This window comes from Carcharhinus amblyrhynchos, chromosome 6, assembly GCF_965287045.1.
Source record: "Carcharhinus amblyrhynchos chromosome 6, sCarAmb.v2.hapA, whole genome shotgun sequence".
Taxonomy (NCBI): Eukaryota; Metazoa; Chordata; class Chondrichthyes; order Carcharhiniformes; family Carcharhinidae; genus Carcharhinus; species Carcharhinus amblyrhynchos.
This window is the reverse complement of record NC_137329.1, coordinates 55,468,629-55,496,608: the sequence shown is the minus strand read 5'-3', so window position 1 is coordinate 55,496,608 and position 27,980 is coordinate 55,468,629. Positions and strand designations below refer to the sequence as shown.

Below are 27,980 nucleotides of genomic sequence, written 5' to 3'. Positions count from 1 at the left end.
TGCAGGAATAAAGTATATTAGTTCGCACACTCATCTCATATAGCATCCAAGAGTGGAGAAAAACCTTAGGAGGCACATCTTTTAAAGTAAGATTTGTATTTATACAGCCTTTTTTTAATGACCACTAGACATCTCAAAAAATTGCATTACAGCCAATGAGGTACTTCTGAAATGCAGTGATTGATGTAATGTTGGAAATACATACACTGATACAAACTTGGGGGAAAAAATATCACACAAACAGCAATGTGATAATCTTTACTTGTGACGCTAGCTAAGGGATAATGATCGGCTAGGACACTGGAAATTGTCCAGCTGATGCAGCACAATGGCACAGTTGTTAGCACTGCTGTCTCATATCACCAGGGGCCCAGGTTTGATTCCAGCCTTATGTGATTGTGTGTGGGGAGTTTGCACATTCCCCCGTGTCAGTGTGGGTTGCCTCCTGGTCCTCTGGTTTCCTCCCACAGCCTAAAGATGTGCAAGTTAGGTAGATTGGCCATGAAAGTTGCCCCTTGATGTACAAAGATGTGTAGGTTAGGTGAATTAGCATGGGGTTATTGGATAGGACAGGGGTGGGCCTTGGTAAAGTGTGACTTCAGAGAGTTGGTGCAGGCTTTATCGGCCAAATGACCTCTTTCTGCACTGTAGGGATCCTATTTCGTTCTTTTCAATCCCCAGCATTTCAAAAATCCACACTGTAAACATCTCCCTATTTTTATCAGCCAAACAACGATAAGCATTTCTATTTCAACTTCAAAGTTGCTGATTACAATATCTTATCTATTCTTAATTTATTGCGGGAAGAACTCCCTACTTATGCATGAGTACATGCATCATTAAATTTTCCCTTTCATTCATGTATCCAAGGTAACATGTGTCCACCTTGGTTAGGTAACAGAAAAACCGGTAGTTGCTGAGATGTTACACCTTCAGTGAAACATCAACAAATGGAAGATGGTTTATGTTCACACTGTTAAGAATAATGAGTTTTGCTGATCTTGGATGCATTTCCGGCACCTAAAGGGAACTTAAATCCTACAATCAATTTGGCTAGGGTTGAGTTAGCTACATGAGAGCATGACAAGAAGTCAGTATATGTTTAATTCTCTGTGCTTTATCCTCTTAAAATTATATTCTGCTAATCAAACATCAAAGTTTAAAAATAATTTAATCTCTGTGCTTAACCTCTTAAGAGCATTTTTTGAGTTAATACCTTGAGTTGTGGGTTCCAAGGCAAAAATCAAAACAATTGATGCATAACATTCAATTAGCTAGAGGGAACAGATATCACAAGTCAAATGTCAAACAATGAGATATAAAACTTTATAGTATATATATTATATATATTCCTATATATATAATATATATTCCTATATATGTATAGGAAGATGCAAATCCTAAGAATGGATTTGATACAGGTATTCAAAATCAGGAGAAGTTAGATAGGGAAAAACAGTCACCAATCGTGGAAGGATGAGAACAGGAGGGCATAAATGCCAAGTAATTGGCAAAAGAAGCAATGATAACCAAGGGGTTAGGGTTTAGAGTGCACTGCCTAACAGCATGGTGGAGGTATGTTCAACAGAGGCTTTCAAAAGGAAATTGGATTATTAGCTGAAAAGGAAGAAGTTCAGGGCTGTGAGAAGGCTGGGGAGTGGCACTAGGTGAATTTCTCTGATGGAGAGCCTGTACAGACATTGCAGACCAAATAGTTTCTTTCTGTGCTTTAGCAATTCAGTGATTCTGTGTAATTAGTCATGTTGCTCGAAGGAACAATGCTAATTACATTAAGGAAACAAACCATTTCAATTTTGATTAAAGATGTAATCTGATACTCAAGTGAAACAAGAAACTCATATTACTATGCAACCAGCTAACTACAAGCTGTCTGAATGATTTCCTCCATGGGTATAGAAACTTATGATCTCTTGGCCTCAGAATGACAGTGGTAAGTTGTTGTAGGCTTTCTGTCAGTCGTCATTCATTAAGACAACCCACGCAAGAAAAGAGCTGAGGGGAATTCTGCATCATTGTTATTTTGGGTCATTATAATGTTAATCTCGAAGTAGCACAATCGGCAGTCAGCAAAATAAAACCGAAGCCTACACACAGGACAGAATCACTCTTTCTGCAGTAGACAAGAAAAGATGAGTTAGTCATATTGCAAAAGATACAACCTTACTAGCTACGAGAGATGGTGAATTTTACAGTATCAACTTTCAGTCACCTCATCTAATTTCTCCCTTCCTGACTCACTTTTAAAACTTGTGTGTGAAATGGCATAGGGTATTTCTTACATTAAGCCCAATGCAAATGAAATTCTATGTGGCTCAGGATATTCACCTTTGTCAGCCATGGTTCAGTTAATAGCACTCTCTCCTCAGAATCAGGTTTTTGGCTCAAGTGTCACTCCAAAGATTTGGGGGAGATTTTATGAAGTCCAGAGTGGGAAAATATCTGAGATGACTTGGGTGGTATGCATTTTCCAACAACAGATGGAGATGCAGAGAAAGGTCAGCGTTGTGTTTGTGGCATGTCACACCAGCTTGTGGCAGGTTCATAATTATACTTGCATATTATTAATACTCATTTGCATAAAACTAAATTAATCAGTGCTGTACAAGAAGCTTGTGGCACCTGGTTTCTGTTTGTGGCGTGCACCAGTTGATTTTGTGTTGATTGCGTGACAGATCAGCAGTTTTCCTTATTTAATTTTACGGTACGGGGAGGGGAACAGGAGATCGTGTGGAGCTTGCATGAAGGTTCGGGACTGGCAAGGGTGAGTCAGTGATTGGGATGGGTGTGTGTGTGTGTGTGTGTGTGTGTGTGTGTGTGTGTGTGTGTGTGTAATGATATCAGGGCATTGAAGAGTGAAGTGGGATTAACATTTTGTCAAATGTGCACGAAAAAAAAACACAACACTGTAACACTGCTGCCTCACAGCACCGGGTACCCTGATTCAATTCCAGCCTTGGATAGCTGTCTGTGGGGGGATTGCACGTTCACTCAGTTCCTGTGTGGTGTTCCTCCAGGTACTCCAGTTTCCTTCCACAGTCCAAAAATGTGCAGGTTAGGTGAATTGGCTGTGCTCCTTAGATTCCAAAGGTATGCAGGTTAGGGGCATTTGCAGGATAAATTTGTGGGGTTACAGGGAAAGGGTGGGGGCAAGATGCTCTACAGAAGCTGATTGGATGGGCAGAATGGCCTTCTTCTGCATCGTAGGGATTTGTTGAACACTGTTTCTTCCACAATAAAGAAACTGTCCCTAACTCCTCTTAATCGTCATTGTATGCCAATCTGGAGGCGTGCTAGTACATTTTGCTCTGACTAAGCTAGCCCCAACACACAATGATGCACATATGAATAAAGTGCATCAATTTAAAATATTTGCAAGTGAAATATAATTTTGAAAAACATCAGTACCAAAACATCAGCTTTATGGTAATTGCAAAGAAGTTGGACAGAAACATTTTGGCCACAATACAGAGTCACTCTGTTTGGCAAGGAGGCTAATTGTAGCCTGCCCAAGTAGAGACATTATATGCTCATGGCACATTTCACCGCTAAAAATCTTTCCTGCTGCATAATCACTTGCATTTTTTGTGCATATCATTGGCACACTGTATTTTAATCATAATTTCATGGAAAATGGGAAAAAGCGAGCAAGTGGTGCATACTTCTGCTCTTGCCACTGGTAACGGCATGCTACAGAGAAAAAAATCCCTGAATACAAAAATCAAGGCTAACAATCCAGTGCAGTATTGAGAGAGTGTTGCTCTTTCAAATAAGGGGTCAAACAAAGTTTCCTGCTGTCCTGTCAGGTGGGCATAAAACCAATGCACTCTTTTGAAGAAGGGTATGATGATGTTATTCATGGTATCCTGACCAATTCTTATCCCTCAATCAACATCACCAAAAATCTGGCCATTACCACACTGTTGTTTATGGGAGCTTGATGTGCAGGAAATGGGTTCCACATTCTCAACATTACAACAGTGATTGCACTTGAAATGTAATTCACTGGTTGTCATGTACTTTTGGAACCCTGTGGTCATGAAAAATGCATTATAAATTCAAGTCTTTGCTTCTTTCTGACTGATACCTTGCCCAGACAGATTTGTCCACTCATTACTGGGTATAAAGCAGAATTGACAAATGAGAATACATTTTGTTTTACAGTTCTATATCAACTCAAAAAATAACTTTACATGTTGGATGTAATTATCATTGAATTCAAGCAAGCTGCATTCCCTTGCTGCAAGACATGGGCACCTGCTAAAACAGAATGCTGATTGGCTTACATGGAGACAAAGGCAATTTACCATTTATTTACAAAGCATGACCTCAAATGTGGCTTATATTTTTCTACGGGGGAAGGGGAAAATTGGTAAAAAGCAAGTTACTTACACCACAATTTTACACTGGGGCCAGGTCAGAAAAAAAAATTTAGTTTCTGAAAACACTGGCCACAAACATGATATAACGGTAAAGTCGCCATAGTTCCAAATGACCTCTTTAAGGGGGAAGAGCTGACTAGTGGTGATTTAATCTGAGGTTCCCCACACTTCAGGCAAGGGGTGAAGGTGGACCTTCACAAATAACCTCAGCTGGTTCAGGAATTGAACCTGCATTGTTGGCATTGCTTTGTATCACAAACTAGCCATCCAATCAACTGAGTTAACCAACTACCAGACAAACACGCTATATAACCTGATTCCTAAAGAAACTTCAAGTTCATGGATATAGAGGCACCTGAGGACAATTGAACTTAGAGACATTCGAGATGTATAAGCATACACCAGAGCTGGAGATTGTCATATTCTGTCAAGCATAAAAACAAGGAGAAATTGCTGACAAGAAACTGATGATGAACACTGTTTGGTCATTGAAAACCTTCCTGTACGGAAAGCAGAAGGGATAATGAAGAAAGTGGTAAATAGTAGATAATATTTCAGAACATTGAACATTGGTTATTATTCTGACAGTAAAGATTTGTAAGATGTCCAGCTATACCCCATGGCATTTTGACTTTAAGTACACTGAATGCAACATAAATGTGCTGCCCCCTAGTGGGCATACAAGATCAATCTGAACATTCAAATTTTTTTTCAGGGATTGAAAGCTGCGCATAGGATTATACTTTTCATTTCAAAAACTCTCTAAGTGAGTGAAGGTCTTGACCACTCAAAGCTCATTAAATGCAACAATTAGTTTTGATCAAAAACTCTCAAGTGGAGTGTGCATAGTTCCTTCAAATATTCCAAGTCTCTTTTTCATACTTTTAAGTACTTCAATATCTTAACAATTCAAATGCTCTGCAGAGACTCATTCGCACAGAAATAATTTACGGTGGCCCTACTGGCACTTACTGACAAATTTTCCAACTTGATCTAAAATGATGGAACACTAAAATGATGTTTTTTTGTATGAAATGATAAAATTAATGACAACTATTGAATTATGTGCTTACATAACAGGCTATTTGGCATTGGCACATTCCACCCAAGTCTGTCTCTAACTTTAATCTCTGGCAAAGGATGTGGATCAGAATAACAGCTGATTTATTTCCTGCCCAAGCAAAGAGGAAGCCCAAATATAATGCTTCTTCATTATTCTGGCCAAGATCAACTAATGTAACACAGGAAAGGAATTAAACTTGGTATCTTCTCGGTTTGTGTGGCTCAGTTTCAGGTCAGAATTGCACTTTCACATTCAGCTATTGAAGGATACCAGAGTTCAGATAATCTTGAACAGTGAGAATTAAACTTAAGCAGTTCCTCCCATTCACCAAGTAATCATTAACCTACATAGATTTTAAACTCCAAACAACGGTAGTTACAAATTCTCAATTCAACAAACAGAGGAAAACAAAATACTGAATGAGAAGAGAAAATGCAGGTCAAATCATGGACAGAGAAACAGAGTTAACTGTTCTAGTCAATGACATTTCAACAACATTGGAAAATTGTTAAAGTCTATTGGAATATGACAAAAGGAGGATTCAATTTTTACTTCATATCTACTCCATCTACCACGTCATGTAAAAATTTGATCCATAAATCCTACCATACTTCTTCAATAAGAGTGAGATTGACCAAAAATAGACCAAGTTTTCCCCGTGACAGAATAAATAACCAAAATTTTTTTAAAATTCTTAGAAGTTATGAGATACAGCTTTGGCAAGAGAAAGAGCAGTGACTGAAGGCATAGTAATTCTGTTCAATAAAATATATATTTAGCAATTCTAAAGATCACACAAGCAGAGATAATGGTGGCTTATGATGCTGTAGAATGGTGGCACAAATAGAAGGATCACAAGTGAAACAGCAGTTAAGCCAAGGAAAGGTAAAGAAATCTGACAAGACCACCCACACAAATTTATTTTTTCAACAACACAGATTATGATTTACTGTGGGGAGTTCTGCAAAAGACTGATCTAATACGATGGTCAAGAACAGTGAGGTGCCTGATGCAGTGCAAGAGGTATGACTGCAGTTGAGGAAAAGGCAAGAGATTAGCCGAATTACTGGGACAGAGGAAAACTATTGATGAGCTGCCTGACACCAGTAATGGTGCAAAGGACTAATATCACTTGATAGATAATAAATGGAGATAATACTGATGCCCATGAAAATCATCATCAATATTGATGTGAGCCAAGATTAAGTTAGAATGGATCACTCTTACTTAACAAAAAGCCTACCCATTTAGCAGTGTTATCAATGAAAGGCAAAATATAGAAGCCTGAATACATTTAAGCCAGAAATACATTTTGAAGGGGAGAAAAAGATTTTGTCACAAAATGTTGATAATTAGCAGATTCTTAACACTGTTCCTCACCTGAGCAACTTTAGAGAGGTTGGAGTAGAAATTTTGAGATAAATTGGTTTGGCAAAGAAGCAAAATGATTTAAAAACTAGTTGTAGTGAAAGAAAAGAATGAGGAGGTCAGTGCAAAAGGAAAGGGGCACCGCACCTAACACATAATGAACTGATACCTAATTTTTAATAGGGAGAAGAAATGTATCCATATTCCACTCAAATTTGCAACATTTTGAAATCCAGTAATTATTTCACTTGAAAAACTGTCCAACAAATCTATATTGCTCCTTTCTCCTCCATCTTATTTCTGCAAAAGAAAAGTAGAATGTTATTTAAATAGAGAGTGATTGGAGACATCAGGAATACAGAAGGAGCTCAATGTCTTGGTATAATGAGTTCCAGGGCCGCTCAGTTTCCAAGCATTATAGCTTTTGCCCAAACATGGACAAAAGAGAGGAAGTGAGATTGACTGCCCTTGACATCAAGACAGCATTTTGACTGAATGTGGCATCAAGGAACTCTAGCAAAACTAGAGCCCAATGAAAATGAGGTGAAAAAATATCCACTGGTTGGAGTCATACCTAGTACAAAGGAAGATGATCGTGGTTGTTAGCAGTCAATCATCTCAGATCTGGGACATTGTTGCAGGAGCTCCTCAGGGTAATGTCCCAGGCCCAAACATCTTCAGCAATGACCTTCCCACTTCAGGAAATCAGAAGTGGGATTTTTTGTTGATGATTGCACAATGTCGAGCACCATTTGCGATTCCTGAGATACTGAATCAATCTGTGTCCATATGCAGCATGCCCTGGACAGCTCAGCCCTTGGCTGACAAATGGCAAGTAACATTCATACTACAGGGCTAGGCAATGACCATTTCCAATAAGAGAAAATTCAATCTCCTCCCAGTGACATTCAACGTACCCCATCACTGAATCCCCTCCTGCAGGTTATTACTGACCAAAAACTGAAATGGCTATATAAATACTGTGGCTACAAGAGCAGGTCAGAGGCTGGGAGTTCTGCAGTGACTAACTCACATTCCTAACTCCCTTTCCACCAACTACAATGAAAACATCAGGAGTATAATGAAATATTCTCCACTTGCCTGGACGAGTGCAGTTCCATCAGCTTTCAAGAAGCTCAACACCATCCAGGATAAAGCAGCTCACCTGATTGGCACCCAATTCACCAGCTCCTCCACCACCAACATACCATGACATCACTATGTAGCATCTACAAAATGCACTGTTTTCACCAAGGTTCCTTCGACAGCTTCTTCCAAACCCTCGGCCAATACCAGTTAGGACAGGGGCAGTAGATGCATGGGAACATATAAACAAGGAAATAGGAACAGAAGTACAATTTGACCCGAGCCTACTCTGCCATTCAATAATGGTTGACCAGTTTATGTTTCAAATTCCACATTCCCTTCTACCCCACCTGCAAGTTCCCTCAGAGTTACATGCTATCTTAACTTGGAGCTATATTGCCATTCCTTCACTATTAGTGAAACTCCACACCTAACTACACTGTCAGTGCACCCACACCAAATGGGCTGCAACAGTTCAAGACAGCATACCACCACCTTCTCAAGGGCATTAAAGATGGGAAATAAATGCCAGCTTCATCAGCAATATCCACATCCCTTGAAAGATTCTTTTTTTAAAGCCCAAAGGGATTTTTACAGGGTAAGTACTGAGAAGATATTTCCTGTATGGCAGAGACTAGAACTAGGGGGCATGTTTAAAAATAAAGGCATCTCCATTTAAGACAAAACTGAGAATTGTTTTCTCTCAGAGGGTTGTTAATCTGTGGAATTGTCTTCCCCAGAGAGAGATGAGGGAAGGCAAGTTGAACATTTTTAAGGCTGAGTTAAATAAGTTGACAAGGGAGTTAAAGGCTATATTGAGGAGGCAGGAATGTATAATTTAGGCAACAATCAGATCACCCATGGCAGAATGGGGTTGAAGGGTCAAATGGCCTACCTCTGCTGTTAATTCATATGCTCATATAAATAAATTTTCTTGCAAGAAAAAACAGTACATCCAAGTTACAGAACAAAGACTAAAGAAAGTAAAATGTGCACACAAGCAGAAAAAGATACAGCAAAGCACAGATTTTGGGAAAGACTGAGTGATGAGTTGTTAAGAGATAACAAAGAATCAAGTATAGAAGAGGGAAGGGAGATGGAAGGAGAGAGAGAGCAAGAGAGAGATAAGCAAAAAGAAACATATTTTGTCTGTGTGCAAAGCCACAGAAGATCAAGTAGTGTGACAATTAACATGGTATGTCACCCTACAAAATATAAATTTGAAATGGAAAGTGTTCCTATTATTAATTCAAACACTTCCATTTTTGCCAGATACACTGCTCTCTTTGATCTAGGCAATATATGAACACGACATCAGAAGCTGGTCTGTCATAATTGCTATGTCTTCTTTCCAAAATGTCATTCATAACTGAGTTATATATCACTTAACAGATCAGTGAGTTGTCTAAAGTCTAGAGTTTTATTTCAGACCGATTTATCATGTCAAATTTAAAGAAATCCAATTTTAAAGTTCACTCTTTATACTCAATTCTCTGATTGACAATTATACAAAATGCAATGCTGAATGTCCCTTTTCTTTCAAAGTTGGCAATGTGGAAGAGCAGTGTTCATGACTAATCAAAAAGTTTGAAAAAACATCCAAAAAACTGGAATCATAATTGACAAAGAAACATATATTGAAATCAAAGTTGTGGTAGAACACTTCTGTTCATTTCATTCACTAGATCCAAGTGCAGAACATCCCACAATTATTTTTTTAAATGTTTGATAACCTATCCACTGTATAATTGGTCTTGAGTTTAACACATTTTAAAAATCATTTCACAAACAAAAACAACAGCTCTTCAAATTGAGAGTTTTCCATTGTATTTCAAATTTCCAAATGATCAATTGGGCAAAGATTTACATCCGCTTTAAAAACATGCAAGCTTCAAAAATGGCCAAAAGCTGCGCATATGAGCATAGGAATTACAAGAGCTTTCCAAGAAGCTGATACAGTTCCCGAAAGCATCACAACTCAACAAAAGCTCTTATTATAACCTAACAAAAGACATCTGAAAATAAATATTTGCATAGGCTTTATAACTTAAACTTTATAGATATTTCTTGCAAATGAGTGGCATTTTGATTTTAATCTTGGCAACCAGACCATCTATTCACCAAACCTATCTCAATCACTTCCTTTCTGCATACAACTCGCCTCTAGCCCAAAATCACAATTACTGTACACTCTCTGAACTTTGGTCATGGACATCATCTAAGTCCACAGTATCTCCTCCTCCCACCATCTTTGTCATCCAGTCACTCTCCGCTTTTCTTGTTCACATTCAACTTAATCGAGTATTATTTCCTTCCTACAATCAGTTCAAGCTCGAATTTCAACAATCTTTTTCCTTCCCCCATTCTGAACTACTGCTCCCTACTTTTCCCCACCAAATCAGGCACCAATTCCAGTTTCTGCAGATGTACTTTACCTTTTCATTGCCAGCTATTTCCACCCCCATCTCTTCTACTACCCGCCGCTGCTCCAAATTGTAGTGGCAAGAATTTCGCTTGCATACCAATTTTCTCTTACAGTCCACAGCAACTAGACATGTTTCCGTCAAGGTAGAAACAAATTAAGTGGCAATGTATAAAGTCTATGCTGATTTTTTTTCTCAGCAATGACATGCACACCAGGCGCTACAAAATTGTGATAAGTGACGTGTGGAAAACTTGATCCAAATACAATACTTGTCATTTATCAGAATCTCAATGCTACAGGAAGTAACTGTATTTGAATTTTATCTTCAAAACTTGCCTTTTATGAAATAAGGGAAGAAATCAATTGTTTCACTCTAGTGAGCCTTGCAAAAGATTGCACTTTTTAAAAAATCACATATTACAGCAGTTGGGCTTCAGATGCAATGACAGTATCAAAAGTTCTAGACTGAGCTGAAATCATTGTATTCAAAATACAAACTCCCCCTGTAATGAACTTAAACAGACATCTACGATTCATTTGTTGATACCACCTGCCTACTCACCCACCAACACATTCACTTGCAAGATTTAAAGCATACAATTTGTGACATGGTTTTCAAACAAAAATTAAGTTGTGCTTTCATCTGGTCCATTTTATTGAATATAGCAACAGGTGGATGCTTACAATTCAGAATATGATCAATTGTGTAGATTAGCATAATATCTGTTAGGACTCTCACCTGCCTCTTAGCACAACCACATCAAATTACATAACAGCATCTGCACTAATTGGCAGTAAATTGTTGGGGGTGCTCGTTGTATTCATGCAGCCCACTCACTACCATACGAAAACCAGACTGTTGGAATGAACTGTTTTGGGCACATTCCTTAGTTGAATGGCCCTTATGTTGAAAAGAAACAAAAATTAGTAGGTCCTGGTTATAGCAAGACATGGTTCCCCTATGACAAAGAGTGAAGCGGTTTATCCACAACAAATAATGCCATTGATTTCTCAATAAGAAGGTTCACAACATCAGTTAAAATCCAACAGGTTTATTTGGTAGTAACCACCACTAGCTTTCGGAGTTTGCCCTTTTGTCAGGTGAGTGGGAGTTCTGATCATAAACAGAGCAATATAAAGGCACACACACAGTTTACAGAGTACTGATTAGAATGCAGACTCTGATTAGACTCGCATTCTAGTCAGTTTTCTATAAACTGTGTGTGCCTTTATATTGTTCTGTTTGTGATCAGAACTCCCACTCACCTGACGAAGGGGCAAACCCCGAAAGCTAGTGGTGTTTACTACCAAATAAATCTGTTGGATTTTAACCTGGTGTTGTGAGACTTTTTACAGTCCAACGTTGGCATCTCTACATCATGACTGATTTCTCAAAGCATAGCACTTGTGCTGAATATGGTATACAAAAGTTAAAGGTCAGTTAACAATCAGAATATGTTCCAACCTAACTGATATGTACATCAGTTCAAAAAAGCCCAACTCAAAAAATGCTTGGTGTCAACAAGGTTTTTGAATGAGAGAAAAAAGGACAGACTCTTTTGAGCAAATCATTCAATTGTAACTATTCTGCAGATCCCTTTTGAAGGCATATGATTTAAGGTAGCTGCACTGAAAGCATTTTTAAAATTTCCTCTTTCATATCTTGCTTTATAGGATTTTGGTAATGAATGTTGATTATCCATCTCCAGCTCAGGAGTCACTCTTCTGATATCACAAATGTATATCCAGAGATTGTGATCTTGTTTATTATTCATTTGTCGCTGGGTGGCCAATATTTATTGCCCATTCCTTGTTGCCCAAGGGCAGTTAAGAGTCAACAACATTGCTGTGGCTCTGGAGTCACACGTAGGCCAAACCAAATAAGGATTGCAGATTTCCTTCCCGAAAGGACGTGAGTGAACCAGATGGGTTTTCCCGACAATTGGTGTCATCAGTAAGTTCTTAATTCCAGATATCTTTGAATTCAAATTCCACCATTTGCCCTGGCAGGATTTGAACCCAGGTCCCTAGAACATTAACCAGGTTTCTGGATTAATAATCTAATGATAATACTAATACTAGGCCAACGCCTCTCCTTGAGCTAGTTAATATTATTGCATCATATAAAATTGTACTTCAGAAACACTATTGTGTGTTTAAACAAGGTAAAAACAACTTCATTGTTTTATTTATATTCAAGGGGTTTTCACAAAATACATAATTGTTGTATATCTCATACCTAGTTTTACAACGTACCGTTTATCAGTTTCCCACTTCACTTCAACAGGCTCCCCCCTCCACCCAAACATTTCCAAAACTAATGAAGCCACATTGTCTGAAATATACTGAATCTGTTCAGTCAGCCATTAACACTGAACCTAAGATAACTATTCCATAAAACACAAGTGCAACCTTCCCCTTGGCTCAAATTTGGTGTAATAAAAGGAATCATCGATATCAAAGGCCTTATGAGGAAAGGCTGAGGGACTTGAGGCTGTTTTCATTAGAGAGAAGAAGGTTAAGAGGTGACCTAATTGAGGCATACAAGATGAAAAGAGGATTAGATAGGGTGGACAGTGAGAGCCTTTTTCCTTGGATGGTGATGGCTAACACAACGGGACATGGCTTTAAATTGAGGGGTGATAAATATAGGACGGATGTCAGAAGTAGGTTCTTTACTCAGAGAGTAGTAAGGGCATGGAACGCCCTGCCTGCAGCAGTTGTGGACTCGCCAACTTTAAAAGGGCAGTCAAATGGTCATTGGATAGGCATATGGATAATATTGGAATATTTTAGGTTAGAGGGTCATTAAATTGGTTCCACTGGTCGGCGCAACATCGAGGGCCGAAGGGCCTGTACTGTGCTGTAATGTTCTACGTTCTAAACTTGGGCAGCTATTAGCAAATGCTGAGCCTGCCCTGTCCCACTACACTCAATGTGTTCCTCCACCTACAGTCAGCCCCACACCTCCTCCCACCACACCCCCATGTTATAACAAAGGTCTTTATGAAGATAAAACATTAGTTGACTTGCCATTTGAAACATATTATTCATCAATTTATTTTTCAGCTAGGTACAGATGGCTATACGTATGGAGGCAACAGACTTGTTGATTTGTTTTTCTAATAGTTGGTTAAGCCGCACTGATTAAGCTGCTGAAAATTAAGCTAACAGATGGCAAGAAAACCTTATCAATTTCCTTTCATGCTTATAACACAAAATTTGATTTTCTGATCACCAAGCAGGTTAACTTTAGAGCTCAGAAAACTCACTACAACAGTACAATCATGTTTAATACAGTTAAATATATCTTGACTGCACACCTGATGTTTTCAGATGAGAAAATGCATTTGCTTGGTTAAGAATGAGATCAATAGCTGATTTCATTCTCTACAGATACCAGTCTAATTGAAAGGAGACTTTTCAATTACATAATGAATGTCACAACCTCTGAAAATAAATAGGGGATTTTAATTTGCTATTTACTGTGGTGTATAAAATGTGCATTGGTCAAGATGTTGCTGTGTTAAACTGTTTCAAACAGAGGCTCCTAAATCCCAGATCATCACAATTCTGTCTCCCTGCCACCACTTTTCCATTCTCCAATGTCCCCCTGCCTGCTTACTGACATTTTACATGTTAATTCTATTTGCTGCAAACTAACAAAATTTTTCTGCAAGGTGGTACCATTTACCTTAAATTGACAGCCTTTACAGCTAGGACAGAGGAGAGTTTATGTTTGCCATCAGAGAAGAATTTTAATACTCCTTGTGGTATAATTATGCAAGAAATCAGTGGGTAAAGGAAAATATATTAATTCAACCCATCACCATGAATGAAGAAAAATTCATAAATCGTTAGTGATGTCAGAATGATACGGTTTTAGAGTTGTTCTTCAATGATGGCATGTCAGCCATCTTTGCAATAGTCACCACTGTTTTAATATTTCTATAATTTCTTTCCAGCAGGGACTGGTACCGAAAAATGAAATCAAACCTAGAACAGTCTTAGGTTCAATATCTTAATCCAAGAATAGTTTACAAATTGTTAGCAACTGATTGATGGCACTGAACACATTGATCCATGGCCTACTACATGAGATACACACCCTGTGTTCTCCTGTACAGCAATGGTTCTGATCAGATTTAATATTGTCACATGTATTAGTATACAGTGGAAAGAACTGTTTCTGGCGTGCTATCTAGACAAAGCACGCCATACATAGAGAAGGGCACGAAAGAGTGCAGAATGTTACAGTCATAACTGGGATGTAGAGAAAGTTCAACTTAATGCGAGTTAAGTCCATTCAGAAGTTTGATGGTAGCAGAGGAGGAGCTGTTTTTGAGTCGGTTGGTACGTGTCCTCAGACTTTTGCATCCTTTTCCCAATGGAAGAAAGTGGAAGGAAGTATGTTCGGGTGCATGAGGTCCTTGATTATAGCAGTTACTTTTCCGAGGCAACAGGAAGTGTAGACAGTATCAATGGATGGGAGGCTGGTTTAAGTGATGGACTGGGCTTCATTCATGGACTCTTTCTAATTTATTGCAGTCTTGGACAGTGCAGGAGCCACACCAAACTGTGATACAACTGGAAAGAATGCTTTCTATGGTGCAACTGTAGGAATTGGTGAGAGTTGGAACAGACATGCCAAATTTCCTCATCTCCTGAGAAACTAGAGGCATTGATGGGCTTTAACTATAGCCTCTGCATGGAGGGACTAGGACAAGCTGTTGGTGATTTGGACACCAAAAACTTGAAGCTCTCGACCATTTCTATTTCATCCCCACTGATATAGACAGGGTTATGCCCTCCACTATGCTTCCTGAAGTTGATGACCATCTCCTTCATTTTGTTGACATTGAGGGAGACATTATTGTCATTGCACCAGTTCACCATATTCTCTCTTTTCTGTACTGCCTCTTGTCATTGTTTGAGATCTGACCCACAAAGGTGGTGTCATCAGCAAACTTGAAAATTGTTGGAGGGGAATTTGGCCATACAGTAAGAGGTATATAAAGAGTATAATAAGAGGCTGAGGTCTGGGGCGGTGCACCAGAGTTGAGAATAATCATGGAGGTGGTGTTGTTGCATGCCCTTACTGACTGCCGTCTGAGATTAGGAAGTCTAAGATCTAGTTGCAGAGGGAGGAGCCGAGCCCCAGACCACAAACTTTGGAGATGAATCTCGTAGGAATAATGGTGTTAAAGACTGAGCTGTAGACTATGAATAGGGGTCTGACATAGATGTCTTCATTATCTAGATGTTTAAGGGTTCAGGGAGACGGCATCTGCTGTGGACCTGTTGCAGCAATACGTCAATTGTAGTGGATCCAGGCAGTCCGGTAGGCAGGAACTGATTTGTGCCATGACTAACCTTTCGAAGCATTTCATAATGATGGATGTGGGAGCTGCCAGACAATAGTATTAAAGCACACTGCCTGGCTTTTCTTTGGTACCGGAATGATGGTCGACTTCTGACTCAGGTAGGGATCTCCGATTCGTGTAAAAAGAGGTTGATGTCTGCAAATGCTCCAGCCAACTGGTCTGTATAGGACTACCTATCTGGGCCAGTTGCTTTTCGTGGGTTGACTTTTGAGAAGGCTGCTCTGACATCTGCATGGTACCTTGGATATAGGTTTGTCCAAGGCTTCCGGGATGGAAGGCGTACTCTTGCTGACTTATTGCTCAGAACGGGCATAGAATATGTTGAGTTCATCGGGACGGGAGCACCGGAGCTGGTGACTTTACCTACCTTCATCTTGTAGCCTGTTATGTCTTGCAGACCTTTCCATAGTCGGCGGGAGTCCGTGTGGCTAGCTTGGTCCAGTACTGTCTTTTGGCATCTTTGATGGATCTCCACAGATCATGTCTGGCTCTCTTGTATAGGTCAATGTCACCGGACTTGAACGCCTCAGTCCTTGACATCAGCAGGCAGTGGATATCCCTGTTCATTCAAGGTTTCTGGTTGGGAAACGCGCAGATTTGCTTCTTTGGCACACGGCGTTCTGCACACTTACTAACAAAGTCAGTTATTGGAGTGGCATACTCGCTCAGGCTGGTTGCAGAGTTTTTAAATACTGACCAGTTCACTGACTCCAAGCAGTCCCGTAGAAGATCAACCGATTCCTCAGCCCAACACTGCATAACTTTCTTCGACGGATTTTCCCATTTCAGTTTTTGCGTGTAAGCCAGGAGCACAGCCTTGTAGTCTGATTTATGGGCAATGGAGCAATAGGCATTTTTGGTATTTGTGTAGCAGTGGTCTAGGATGTTCCGTCCTCTGGTGGAACAGGAGATATCGGTGGTATCTTGGTAGAACGCTCTTGAGCTTGGTTGTCCCTGGCCAAGATGAATAAGGCCTCGGGGATGTTTAGTTTAAGGCTATCTGAAGCTGTGTATATTTTGTCCAGCACTTCCCAACATGAGCCCACCTAATAAATATGCTGAAGATGGCAAGTGCTACTTGATTATGGCTCCCTACTGACCAGCAACCCTTCAGTCTTTTGCTCAAATGGACATTCTTCACAAGTGAGGATTAGCAGACTCTGCAACATGGAAGGACATTTGAGTTTTTTCGTGTCATCATGCAGTATCTACACAAAGACACCCCAATGGTAATTATTAGCTCCTAAATAGCAGAATGAACCCAGGCTGATTTTAAATGTGGCCCACTTACTGGTGCTGAGGTGAACTGTGCTCTCGCTACCTATGGCCAACATAGATTTTTCTTCAGCTGCATAAGCTACAGCTTTTGAAACAGGATAATGGCTTAACAAAGGTTATTTGTCTTCCAACTGTAAAAGGGCATACACAATATTTAACACACTGTATCAGGGTATATGATATTCTATCCATATTTTGGATACACAGCTGGCAATTTTACTGACAGCCTTTATTTTCAAATTACCAATTTTAAAAAAGCATTCAAAGAGAGGCAATAAGGCTGTAATCAACATTCTGACATCTTCTTGCACAACACAACAAGACAAAGACAATTCCTTGCTGCAAGAGGTTCATTAATTGTGCTCTATTATTTATTTAGTCTATACAAAACTTCAAAGCAATCAAACTTAGCTGTCCATAATAAAGTCATGGTCAAACACAAAAACTAATTATAAGTGTGTCTGCTGCCGTTATCCTAACAGTTAAGTGACATCTATGGCACAATTTCATTTTGAAAACTAGCATGCCAGGCATCCACAAAGGATGCCTTTTCAATTCAGTGAAGATGAGAGACTGTTTTTAAAAATTAAGGAAATAGTGTTACATTTGTTTGAAGTAAAAAGGCAACTGAATCCCAAAGAACACAACAGAAAGAAATTTTCACTAATATTTGGATGGACAAATATTAGTGAAATATTTCGAGCCAGCATTGATAACACAAGATTGAATAATCCCTTAAGATATTAACTTAACCAAAAACCCATGACACCAGGTACTGATGCTCTTTTGTGGGACCTTCCTAGGAGTGGCTCATTAAAAGAATGGCCAATGTACATGCCCATAGAATAGCTGTTTTAATAATAGCATTAAAGCGGCATTGGGTGCAGTGATGCTATTTCTCTCTTTTCATGACTATTCCAGTGATTTTATATTATACCTTTCGCAAAAAGTAAACAGTTTAATTTTTATAATACTTTTGCAATGAAGATGGATATTCTATTGGTTATTTTCCTCATGTTTTTGTATAATTACTGGGATCATTAACAATGTGTTGGAGTTTGAAGCACCCCTACAGAAACTACTCATTTTTATTTAAGACAGTAATTTCAACACCAATAACTCAGTGGAGTCACTGACTGAAAAGCAACAAATTCACCCTTACCCAAACATACACCTATACAGCAATTTTTATTACTGCTTTGTTAAGTCTCTGTATGAAACCAAATGGAAGGCTTAGAAAAAGACCAAGAAGATTAGCAAATCCATTTGTGAGCTGATATTAAGCTACAGACATTGATACAAAGGACTCAGTGACCAAGAGTGGCATTCAGAAGATTTGCTAACACACTTGCTCCTGAAATGACACATCGTAGCTCACAAACGTTACTTGCAAAACTGACAATAAACTCGAGTTTACTAATGAACAGGTAGCAGATTAAAAATAGTCATGATGATGAACAGTGCACGACTGCATCTTCAGTAAGGCTCCAAACAAAGAAACAGTTACAGCATTAAATGTTTATTGCTGTATAAACAAAAAGTGTATGAAACTTAGGGTGCAGGCAACTGCTTGGGATACCTTGTATAGTGAACTCAATGCCCTAATTAAATTGTATAAAATAAGTGGTAAGAACAAATGTAAACAGGAGGTGAATAAACCAAGATCACAACTGTTTGTCTGATGCTCAACTAGAGTAAACAATCTTTCGTCAGGAAGAAGCGAGTAGGAGTTGAGGAGTCAGTTTTTTTTTGTGGAATGGGTAAAATTAGAGTAAATCTGTCAAAAATACAAAGTGCTGACCCATTAGTCATGTTGCATAACTGTAATGTAATCCTTACAGTCCAAGATTATTGGGTTACTAACCATCATGAATTATTACACAACGTAGGTAATTTTCTTTCTCTGGAACGTGAGAAAATGTCCCTTGATCTGTTTGTTAATGAGGTCCCAGCAGACACAGAAAATGTTTACCTGCCAAGGCTCGATTGACAGAAGAATGAGTGGCTAATCCAGGCTGTCCTCGTTCGTGGAAGATACCAGCATAAGGAAGGTACTCAGGCAACAGAAATCGCCTGCAGAAAGTAAAATGTTCACTCAAATACAAAAGGATAATAAGATTCTCACATAAATTATCAGTTCTTTTCACAGTGAATAGTCTTTTAGTACTATGACATGAAGTTTTTTTTTACATGCAGAACTGAATTTACAATGCAACATATTTGTCAGACAATCATCATTTACATCGCCAGGTTCAAGTCTTACCGGAACAGGGGATAGACTTGGAAGCTGAATTTTGCAAATCTACTTTCAAGTGTTCCAGCAGGTTTCCGAACAAGAGAATGAAATGCAACGTAAAGACTTCATAAAGCAGCACACTTCACGCGTGAGAAACTTCAGCATTCATTTTGATGACAGCTTTTGAAGCTCTTGTATTCTTGCGGTGGCATGTGCACATTAACTCTATAAATTTGTTGGACAGCCAAATAAGTTTTTAATTTCTCTAAAATTACGTCACAAGACAATAGGTGAAAAAAGTTTAAACTCCGCCATTATGAGTCTTCATTTTACTTCCACCTGGGATATTCTTCTTTTATCATGGAATATTGACCAATCTCCAAAATGCAAGGGCATTGGAAATGTAAACAAAAATTCTGCTATTCTCTAGTAAAGTATGTCTATACACCATAATTATATCATCCATATCCCACATAAAGTAAGAATTTATAGAAGCATAGAATCCTTCAGAGCAGAAGGAGGCCATCGCCTGTCGAGTCAACACCGGCCACAATCTCACCCAGGCCATAACCCCATGCATTCATCCTGCTAGTCTCCCTGACACTAAGGGGCAATTTGGCATGGCCAACTGGAACCGGACTGGGGTCAAAAGCTGTCTTCCCAGCCCTGTTTTGTTGGCACGATTGGCTTCATCCCCAAAGCCAATCCCATTAACATGTCCAACACAGACGTTTCCCCCAGTGGGGGGCCGGAAGCGTTGGCCAGGCCAGAAGGAGCGGAAGCCATTGAAGCCCCTGGGTGGTTGGAGGCATCGCTGGGCACACTGGGCATTGCCAACCTGGCAGTACCCACCAGGTACCATAATAGTGCCAAGGGATGCGGTGAGTGATCAGGAAAGAGCGAGGCTGCCATGCGGGAGGAAGGGGTGGAGGGAGGGTGATTGGCAAAGGGGGGGGCTGTGGAGGGGGTGGATGGCAGAGGGGGCCATGATGGGGGTACCCTAACGGCAGCAATTCATACTGCTGAGAGGGAGGGATTACACTCCAAACGATGATTATTTGGGGACAGTGGAATTGTGGGGGAAGGGGGGGGGATTTTTTTGGGACGATTACACCTATTAACTTCAAATTAATGCTACAAATACATTTCAGCAGTCATCAAACTTGTAAATGTACTTATTGGACTTACCTGGGAACAAAACGTCCCAATGATGGGGCTGTCATTCTTGCATTTCTTGGAGCTCGGTGGCGTGACCTTTCTCCTCCATCCCTTCAACACAAAAAAAGGAAAAGAAACCAACATTACACTCGCTGAATGCCAAATGGAACAGTTAACACATGTAAAGCCCTTTTTACATAGTACCATTTAGCAGAAGTGCCAGTTTTACAGAATGAAAGTGATTGTAAACTGACAGTCACGCATGCTGTGGTGCTGGTTGTTCCCTCAAACACAAAAAATTACTTGAACTCACACCTCCCTACTCAATAATCAACAGGTGAAGCAAGAGAATCCAAAGAAAGTTGTGCAATGTTAGTCTGAGGAATTGGATGATCTCCTACAGGGCTGCTTACAGCCAGTGGACTGGTCAGTATTTAAAAACTCTGCGACCAGCCTGAACGAGTATGCACTACAATACTGAATTCATTAGCAAGTGTGTAGAAGACTGTGTGCCAAAGAAGCAAATCCATGTGTTCCCCAACCAGAAACCATGGATGAACAGGGATATCTATTGCTTGCTGAAGTCTGAGGCATTCAAGTCAGGCAACATTGACCTATACAAGACAGACAGATATGATCTAAGGAGATCCATCAAAGGTGCCAAAAGACAGTACCAGGCCAAGTTAGAATCCCAGGCTAGTCATACTGACCCCCGCTGATGGCAAGATCTGCAAGACATAACAGGCTACAAGGTGAAGGCATGTAAAATCGCCAGCTCCAACACACCCCTCCCTGATGAGCTCAATGCATTCAATGGCCGTTTTGAGCAAGAGGTCAGTGAAAACATGCCCTTCACCCTGGATGAATGTGTACCTGGGTCACAACTGGAGATGTCAGAGCAGCTTTCTTGGGGATCAACCCATGGAAAGCAACTGGCCCGGATATGCATTCAGATCCTGCGCAGATCAGCTGGCGGGGATATTCACAGACATCTTCAACCTCTCTTTACAACAATTTGAGGTCCCTATCTGCTTCAAGGCGGCAATATATTTCTTATTGTGAATCTATTATTGTGATTATGCAGTTATATACAGTAGGCTATGTATTTGTTAATGAAAGAAATACACAAGCTTATGTGTTATATTTGCATTATTTGTATCTTTTGTGTCTTATTATAATTCTAAAGGTAAACAATATCGGTTTTAAGGAAAATCCTTTTTTACGGAATGAATTCAACTCTGATCCATTTCGTAAAAATTGGATTTACCTATAATATTATTAATTGCAACTCACTTCAAACAGCTTTGCTGGTGCTCACTTTTTCCATTTAAGAAATGCAATGTTTAATATGCCAGAAAGATGATGTAGAGAAAAGCAGAATCAGAACATTGCCTTCATTTTCATAAGGACATTATATTCATAAAATTCAACTGTCAGTTACTTGTTCTTTGAGGAGGGATAAGAGCAATAAGTAATTTTTATTAGAAGATTTCAGGCTGATGTAGTGATGCGTTTCAACATAATTTGTAACTTTACTATGTCAGTTTGAACGTGCACAGGTGGTTAGCTAAATCAATTTGCTAAGGTATTCTCTTAAAACAAGTATGAATCTGACTACACTTGCTCTGGCACAGAAATTTTTCAGAAATCCTGAGTACAGTAAAACTGGCTTGTTGTTTTTATTACTTAAGAATTTTCTGCTATCAGTTGCTCCATATCCACATTCCAATTGATTCAGGTTTCCAAGAGATATGCAAATAACCACAGGATATGAAATAGATTTAAATGTACTGTTTCACTAAGGTGACATTAATTTATTCATTTTACTGTATCATACCACATGCCAAGGCATGATTTTTGTTTCATTTGAGCTACAAAAGGCGAGCACTGGTCAGGAGAATGAAGTGGTGGTGGGGTGCTGGGGAAGAAGTTGGGAAGGTGAAAATAGGGGAGCATTATTTGTAAGATTCTCCACAAAACAGATGTACAGAATTGCAGTTCAAATGGACAATAATAATCACAAATATTTGATTTGATTGTCACATGTATTAGTATACAGTGAGAAATAGTGTTTCTTGAGCACTACACAAAGCATACCATTCATACAAAAGAAAACGAGAGTGTGCAGAATGCAGTGGGGTGTAGAGAAGATCAACTTAAAGCAAAGTAGGTCCATTCAAAAGTCTGATGGCAGCGGGAAGAAACTGCTCTCGAGTCGGTTGGTACGTGACATCAAACTTTTGTATCTTTCTCCCGATGGCAGAAGGTGGAAGAGACACCGTACAGGGTGTGTGTGGTCCTCAATTATGCTGGCTGCTTTGCTGAGGCAGCGGAAAGTATAGGCAGAGTCAATGGATGGGGAGCTGGTTTGCGTGATGGATTGAATCATAGAACCCTACAGTGCAGGAAGAGCCCTTCAGCCCATCGAGTCTGCACTGAACACAATCCCACCCAGGCCCTACCCCCATATCCCTACATATTATACCCACTAATCCCTCTAACCTACGCATCCCTGGACACTAAGGGGTAATTTCTTAGCATGGCCAATCAATCTAACCTGCACATCTTTGGACTGTGGGAGGAAACCAGAGTGCCTGGAGGAAACCCACGCAGATACTAGGAGAATGTGCAAACTCCACACAGACAGTGACCCAAGCCGGGATTGGGCTGCATTCACAACCTTTTGTACTTTCTTGCAGTCTTGGGTAGAGTAGAAGCCATACCAAACTGTGATACAACCAGAAAGAATGCTTTCTGTGATTTATCTGTAAATGTTGGTGAGAGTCATAGCTGACATGCCAAATTTCCTTAGTCTTCTGAGAAAGTAGAGGGATTGATGGGCTATTTTAACTATAGTGTTGGTATGGCGGGGGGGGGGGGGGGGGCGGAACTAGGACATAAGAACATAAGAAATAGGAGCAGGAGTAGGCCATCTAGCCCTTTGAGCCTGCCCCGCCATTCAATAAGCTCATGGCTGATCTGTCGTGGCTCAGTTCCACATTCCCGCCCTCTCCCCATAACCCTTAATCCCCTCTCTTATCAAAAACCCATCAAAACATGAAGCTTTCGACCATTTCTACTTCATTCCCGTTGATGTAGACAGGGGTATGTCCTCCACTACGCTTCCTGAAGTCAATGACAATCTCCTTCATTTTGTTGACATTGAGGGATAGATTACTGTCGTCACACCAGTTCATCAGATTCTCTATCTCATCATCATTTGAGATCCGTCCCATTACGGTGGCATCATCAGCAAACTTGAAAATCGAGTTGGAAGGGAATTTGACCACACAGTCATAGCTGTATAAGGAATATAGGGGGCTGAGAACACAGCCTTGAGGGACCCTGGTTTTGAGGATAATCGTGGAGAAGGTGTTGTTGCCTATCCTTACTTATTGTGGTCTGTGGGTTAGGGAGTTCAGGATCCAGTCGCAGAGGGAGGAGCCCAGATCCAGGCCATGGAGTTTGGAAATGAGTTTTGTAGGAATAATAGTGCTGAAGGCTGAGCTGTAGTCAATAAATAGGAGTCTGGCATAGATGTCCTTGTTATTTCAGGGTTCCAGAGTTGAGTTCAGGGTTAGGGAGATGGTGTCTGCTTGGACCTGTTGCAGCAGTAGGCGAACTGTAGTAGAGGCAGGCAGTCCGGGGGGGCTGGAATTGATTTGTGCCATGACTAACCTTTCGAAGCATTCATAATGATGGATATTAGAGCCACAGGATGATAGTCATTTAAGGCACGCTGGTTGGCTTTTCTTTGGTACTGGGATGATTGGCGTCTTCTTGAAGGAGATAGGGACCTCAGATTGCTGTAAAGAGAGGTTGAAGATATCTGCAATTACCCCACCAGGATCTGAGTGCTCTTCCGGGTACTTTCCATGGGTTGACATGATGTTAATAGAAACAAAGTGCTGGGTATACTCAGCAGGTCTGGAAGCATCTGCAGAGAAACAGAGTTAACCTCTCAAGGTGAATATAACACTCAGAACTGCAAAATAGTCATAGTCCACTCAAAAGGGTAACTCTGTTTCTCTTGCTAGCTGCCAGACCTGCTAAACATTTCCAGCACTTTGCTTTCATTTCATAACAGTATTTTACTTTCAGTTACATAACATCATTTAGAATGATTTGGAGGTTTTATTAAAATGTGTTATACATTGTTCCATAATATTTTCAGCTCATCAACAGGCCATTTGGTGAAACAAGTTAATACTAGCATTTATGCTCCACACTTTTCACCCTTCAACATATCCTTCTATCACTTTTAATTTCATAGTTTTATCCAGCTTTCCCTCAATTCATCCATGATATTCACTTCTATTAGTCCATGTAGTAGTAACGTCCACATTCTAATCACTCTTCATGTAAAGTTGTTTCTCTTGAATTTCTTACTGGATTTAGTAGCGACTATCTTGCATTCACAGCTCCTCGTTCTGGTCTACCCAGCAAGTGGAATCATCCTTTCCATAGTATGTATCCATCCTATCACACATTTACGCAAGCTCGAAGACGCCCTTCAGAAAAGGGAATAGAGCCCCAGCTTGGGACACAGCTTCATCAGCATCAGGGGTTGCTGTTCGTTCACCGGGAAGGTAGCTTAACATTTGCAAGTTTTCAAATTTATAGCCAAAGTTTGAAAGGAATCAGGGTCGAGGAGTACTGGAATCAAGGATGCTGAGCATTGCCAAGAAAGGTTCTGGGAATCTTTCATGTAGTCCTGGGGTAATTGGGCAAGGAGTCTGAATGTGTCAGCACTGACAAACAGCAAGCATGCATTTCTGGGATCAATAAGTTGCAAAAATATAATGTCTTTAACCTAGCAAAAAGCCCCAACGTGGTTCACAGGAGAAATTTTCAAAATTTGACATTAAGTCACATAAGGAGATATCAGAAGATGTAAAGAGGGAGATTTTAAGTAACGTTGTAAAGGAAGAAAGAGCGATAGAGAGGCAGAGCAATCTACAGAAAAAATTCTGGAGCTTGCAGACTAACGACTGAAGTCCAGCCACCAATGCTGCAGCAATGAAAATGGGGAACACGAAAGAGGTCAGAATTTCAGATATCTTGGACAGCTTGGGTTGGAACATAGTAGAGAAAGTGAGTGGCAAGGCAACAATGATCAGAATTTTGAAACTGAGGTCTTGCCACATTGGGAGCCCATGTAGGTCAGAGAGCACAAGGGTCATGATGAATGAGACTTGGTGCAAGTTAGGATACAGGTAGCAGAACTTAAAGAGCTCAAGGTCCTAGTGGGTGCTAGGTGGGATAACACTGATACAGCCAGGTCCAGAAGTTAAAGAAAAACCATGGATGAGGGTTTCCCAGCAGGTGAGCTGAGGGAGAGGTGAAGGCTAGCAATTTTAGGGAGGTGGAAATACTTGGTCTTGATGAAGAAAATGTCAAGCAGAATAAGTACAAGATGTGGGGTGCTGATAATGTAGTCTAAGAATTGTAAGCACCAAATGGGTTTCTGTAATATGGGAATGGGGGTACTCTTGGATCCAGGAGTATTGGGGATGCTTTTACCCAAGTTTTGGGCAGCGGGTCAACCAGAATGACATGATTTTGGAAGATTTAAGGATGTAGTATGATTGGAGAGGAGCATCTGGCAGTTTTGTGGGAAGGCTCAGAGAAAATAAACCTAAACTGCCCTTGCCTCTTTGGAAGATCAAGCACCACTTCCCCACATATTCATATCTAATCTATCAAAGGAATCATGGAGCACTGGAATCCAGCAGCATAAAAGTGCAAGATATGGGTGTGGAAGCATTGGTAATGTAGCATAGGGTTCGTGAGCAACTCGAGGGCATTCGCAATTTGGGATCGTGGAAGAATTCTGATGAAGAGGAGTATACAATTAACAAAGCTTGATGGGAAACAAGTTTTTAATAAGTGAAAACATTCTCTCAATATTTCCCATATCATGTCCCCTCAGAATTTTATATATTTCAGTAAGATCATCTCTCATTTTTCTAATTCCGTGTGGGAATAGCCCCAACCTGTTCAACTTAATATTCTTATGACGAAGGGCTTAAGCTGAGTCTGTACTGCTTCGGACGCAATAGCAATATTGTTTTTTTAAATTAATCAGCTCAAAGAATTGACATGAATCTATAAGTACCCACTAATGACAGTATCAAATCTCTGACCAAGGTAAATGTTTATCTTCCCATTGATGATCATGCATTTTGCACCCTCAAAAACTAACTTGTGATAGAATTCTCAGCTTTAAATGCTATCACTCAAATGCATCATGAAGTTACTCTAGCTCATTACCCCAATATCATTCTTAACATGTCTGTATGTTGTTATGATAGGGAACTGAAATGGGACTAGCTCCACTTTATAGCCCCCAGTTGGAATGTCAATCTATCAAATTTGGTTACTGTATCAATCCATTATTTTTGTATTCCCTAACGTACCACCTAACGCACAAATTAATCACACCTTGCCTCAGTTCCAAGTATTTTGCTCCAATAGAAACTCTTCCAAGGGGTTCACTGGATGAAGAAAGAAGTTCCTTTTAAGCTTTTCATTCAGACTGCTGTTCAATTGACACCTTTTGTAGTGGTAATTATGCCAAAATTACTTAATGAATAACATGGAAGACCAGTCCTTCTCTCTTTCATGGGCAAAGTACAGCTAAACTCATAAATTAAGCATACATGGCACCCATCATCTCTCAGTACACACTGATACTGTGCAGTTCATCTCATTCTAAAGGAAGATCCTTGCATTCGCAAAACGTAGTACAGAGGCGGCACAGTAGCACAATGGTTAGCACTGCTGCTTCACAGCTCCAGGGACCTGGGTTCGATTCCTGACTTGGGTCACTGTCTGTGTGGAGTTTGCACATTCTCCTTGCGTCAGCATGGGTTTCCTCCAGGTGCTCTGGTTTCCTCCCATAGTCCAAAGATGTGCAGGTTAGGTTGATTAGCCATGCTAAAATTGTCCCTTTGTGTCCTGAGATGCATAGATTAGATGGATTAGTGGATAAATATGTAGGGGTATGGGGGTAGGGCCTGGGTGGGATTATAGTTGGTGCAGACTCAGTGGGCCAACTGGCCTCTTTCTGTGGGTTTCTATGATTCTATGAATTTGAGATGAGTTTGCTGAGAATAATACATTGATTACATTGGGAAAGGTACGTAACCTGCTTTCAGTTTATGGAAGTTCAAACATCAACCACAAACATGGAACCATCCATTTACTCAAAACAATAGGTTGCATTTATTTAAAACTTATTTTTATTTGACTCAAAATTCCCCACTACAATTAAATATATACTGCAAATATAAACAGATGTACAAACCAGTGAAAGCTAAATGTGAGTACAGAAAACAAAGCACATTTTTTAAGTTATTACATATTTGCATAAATGGTTAAAATCTGAAGGTATTTTCATTGAAGTACTTTTTGATCATAAACAAAAATTGTCGAACTGCAACAGTAGATACTTGTTGATGCAAAAATAATTACGAACCATACATGGTTAGATAAAATGATGAAAGTTGGAAACACAGTTACAAAGTACTCAGGACTTAAGAAATCAAGTTGTTAAGAAAGCTGACTTTTCTACTTAACC

At 39.9% G+C, this 27,980-nt stretch overlaps 1 protein-coding gene across 4 annotated transcripts in view; it reads right to left on the bottom strand.

Annotated features, from left to right (window-relative positions):
- Positions 1–27,980, bottom strand: part of LOC145343936 (activating molecule in BECN1-regulated autophagy protein 1-like) — a 400,132-nt gene that overhangs the window by 208,106 nt on the left and 164,046 nt on the right. For all 4 annotated transcript variants that reach the window (XM_080190487.1, XM_080190491.1, XM_080190488.1 and 1 more), the window contains 2 exons: positions 20,429–20,509; positions 18,977–19,077 (listed from right to left, as the gene is read on the bottom strand). In XM_080190487.1, the coding sequence (XP_080046613.1) occupies positions 18,977–19,077; positions 20,429–20,509 (182 nt within the window). The remainder of the gene's footprint in view (positions 1–18,976; positions 19,078–20,428; positions 20,510–27,980) is intronic.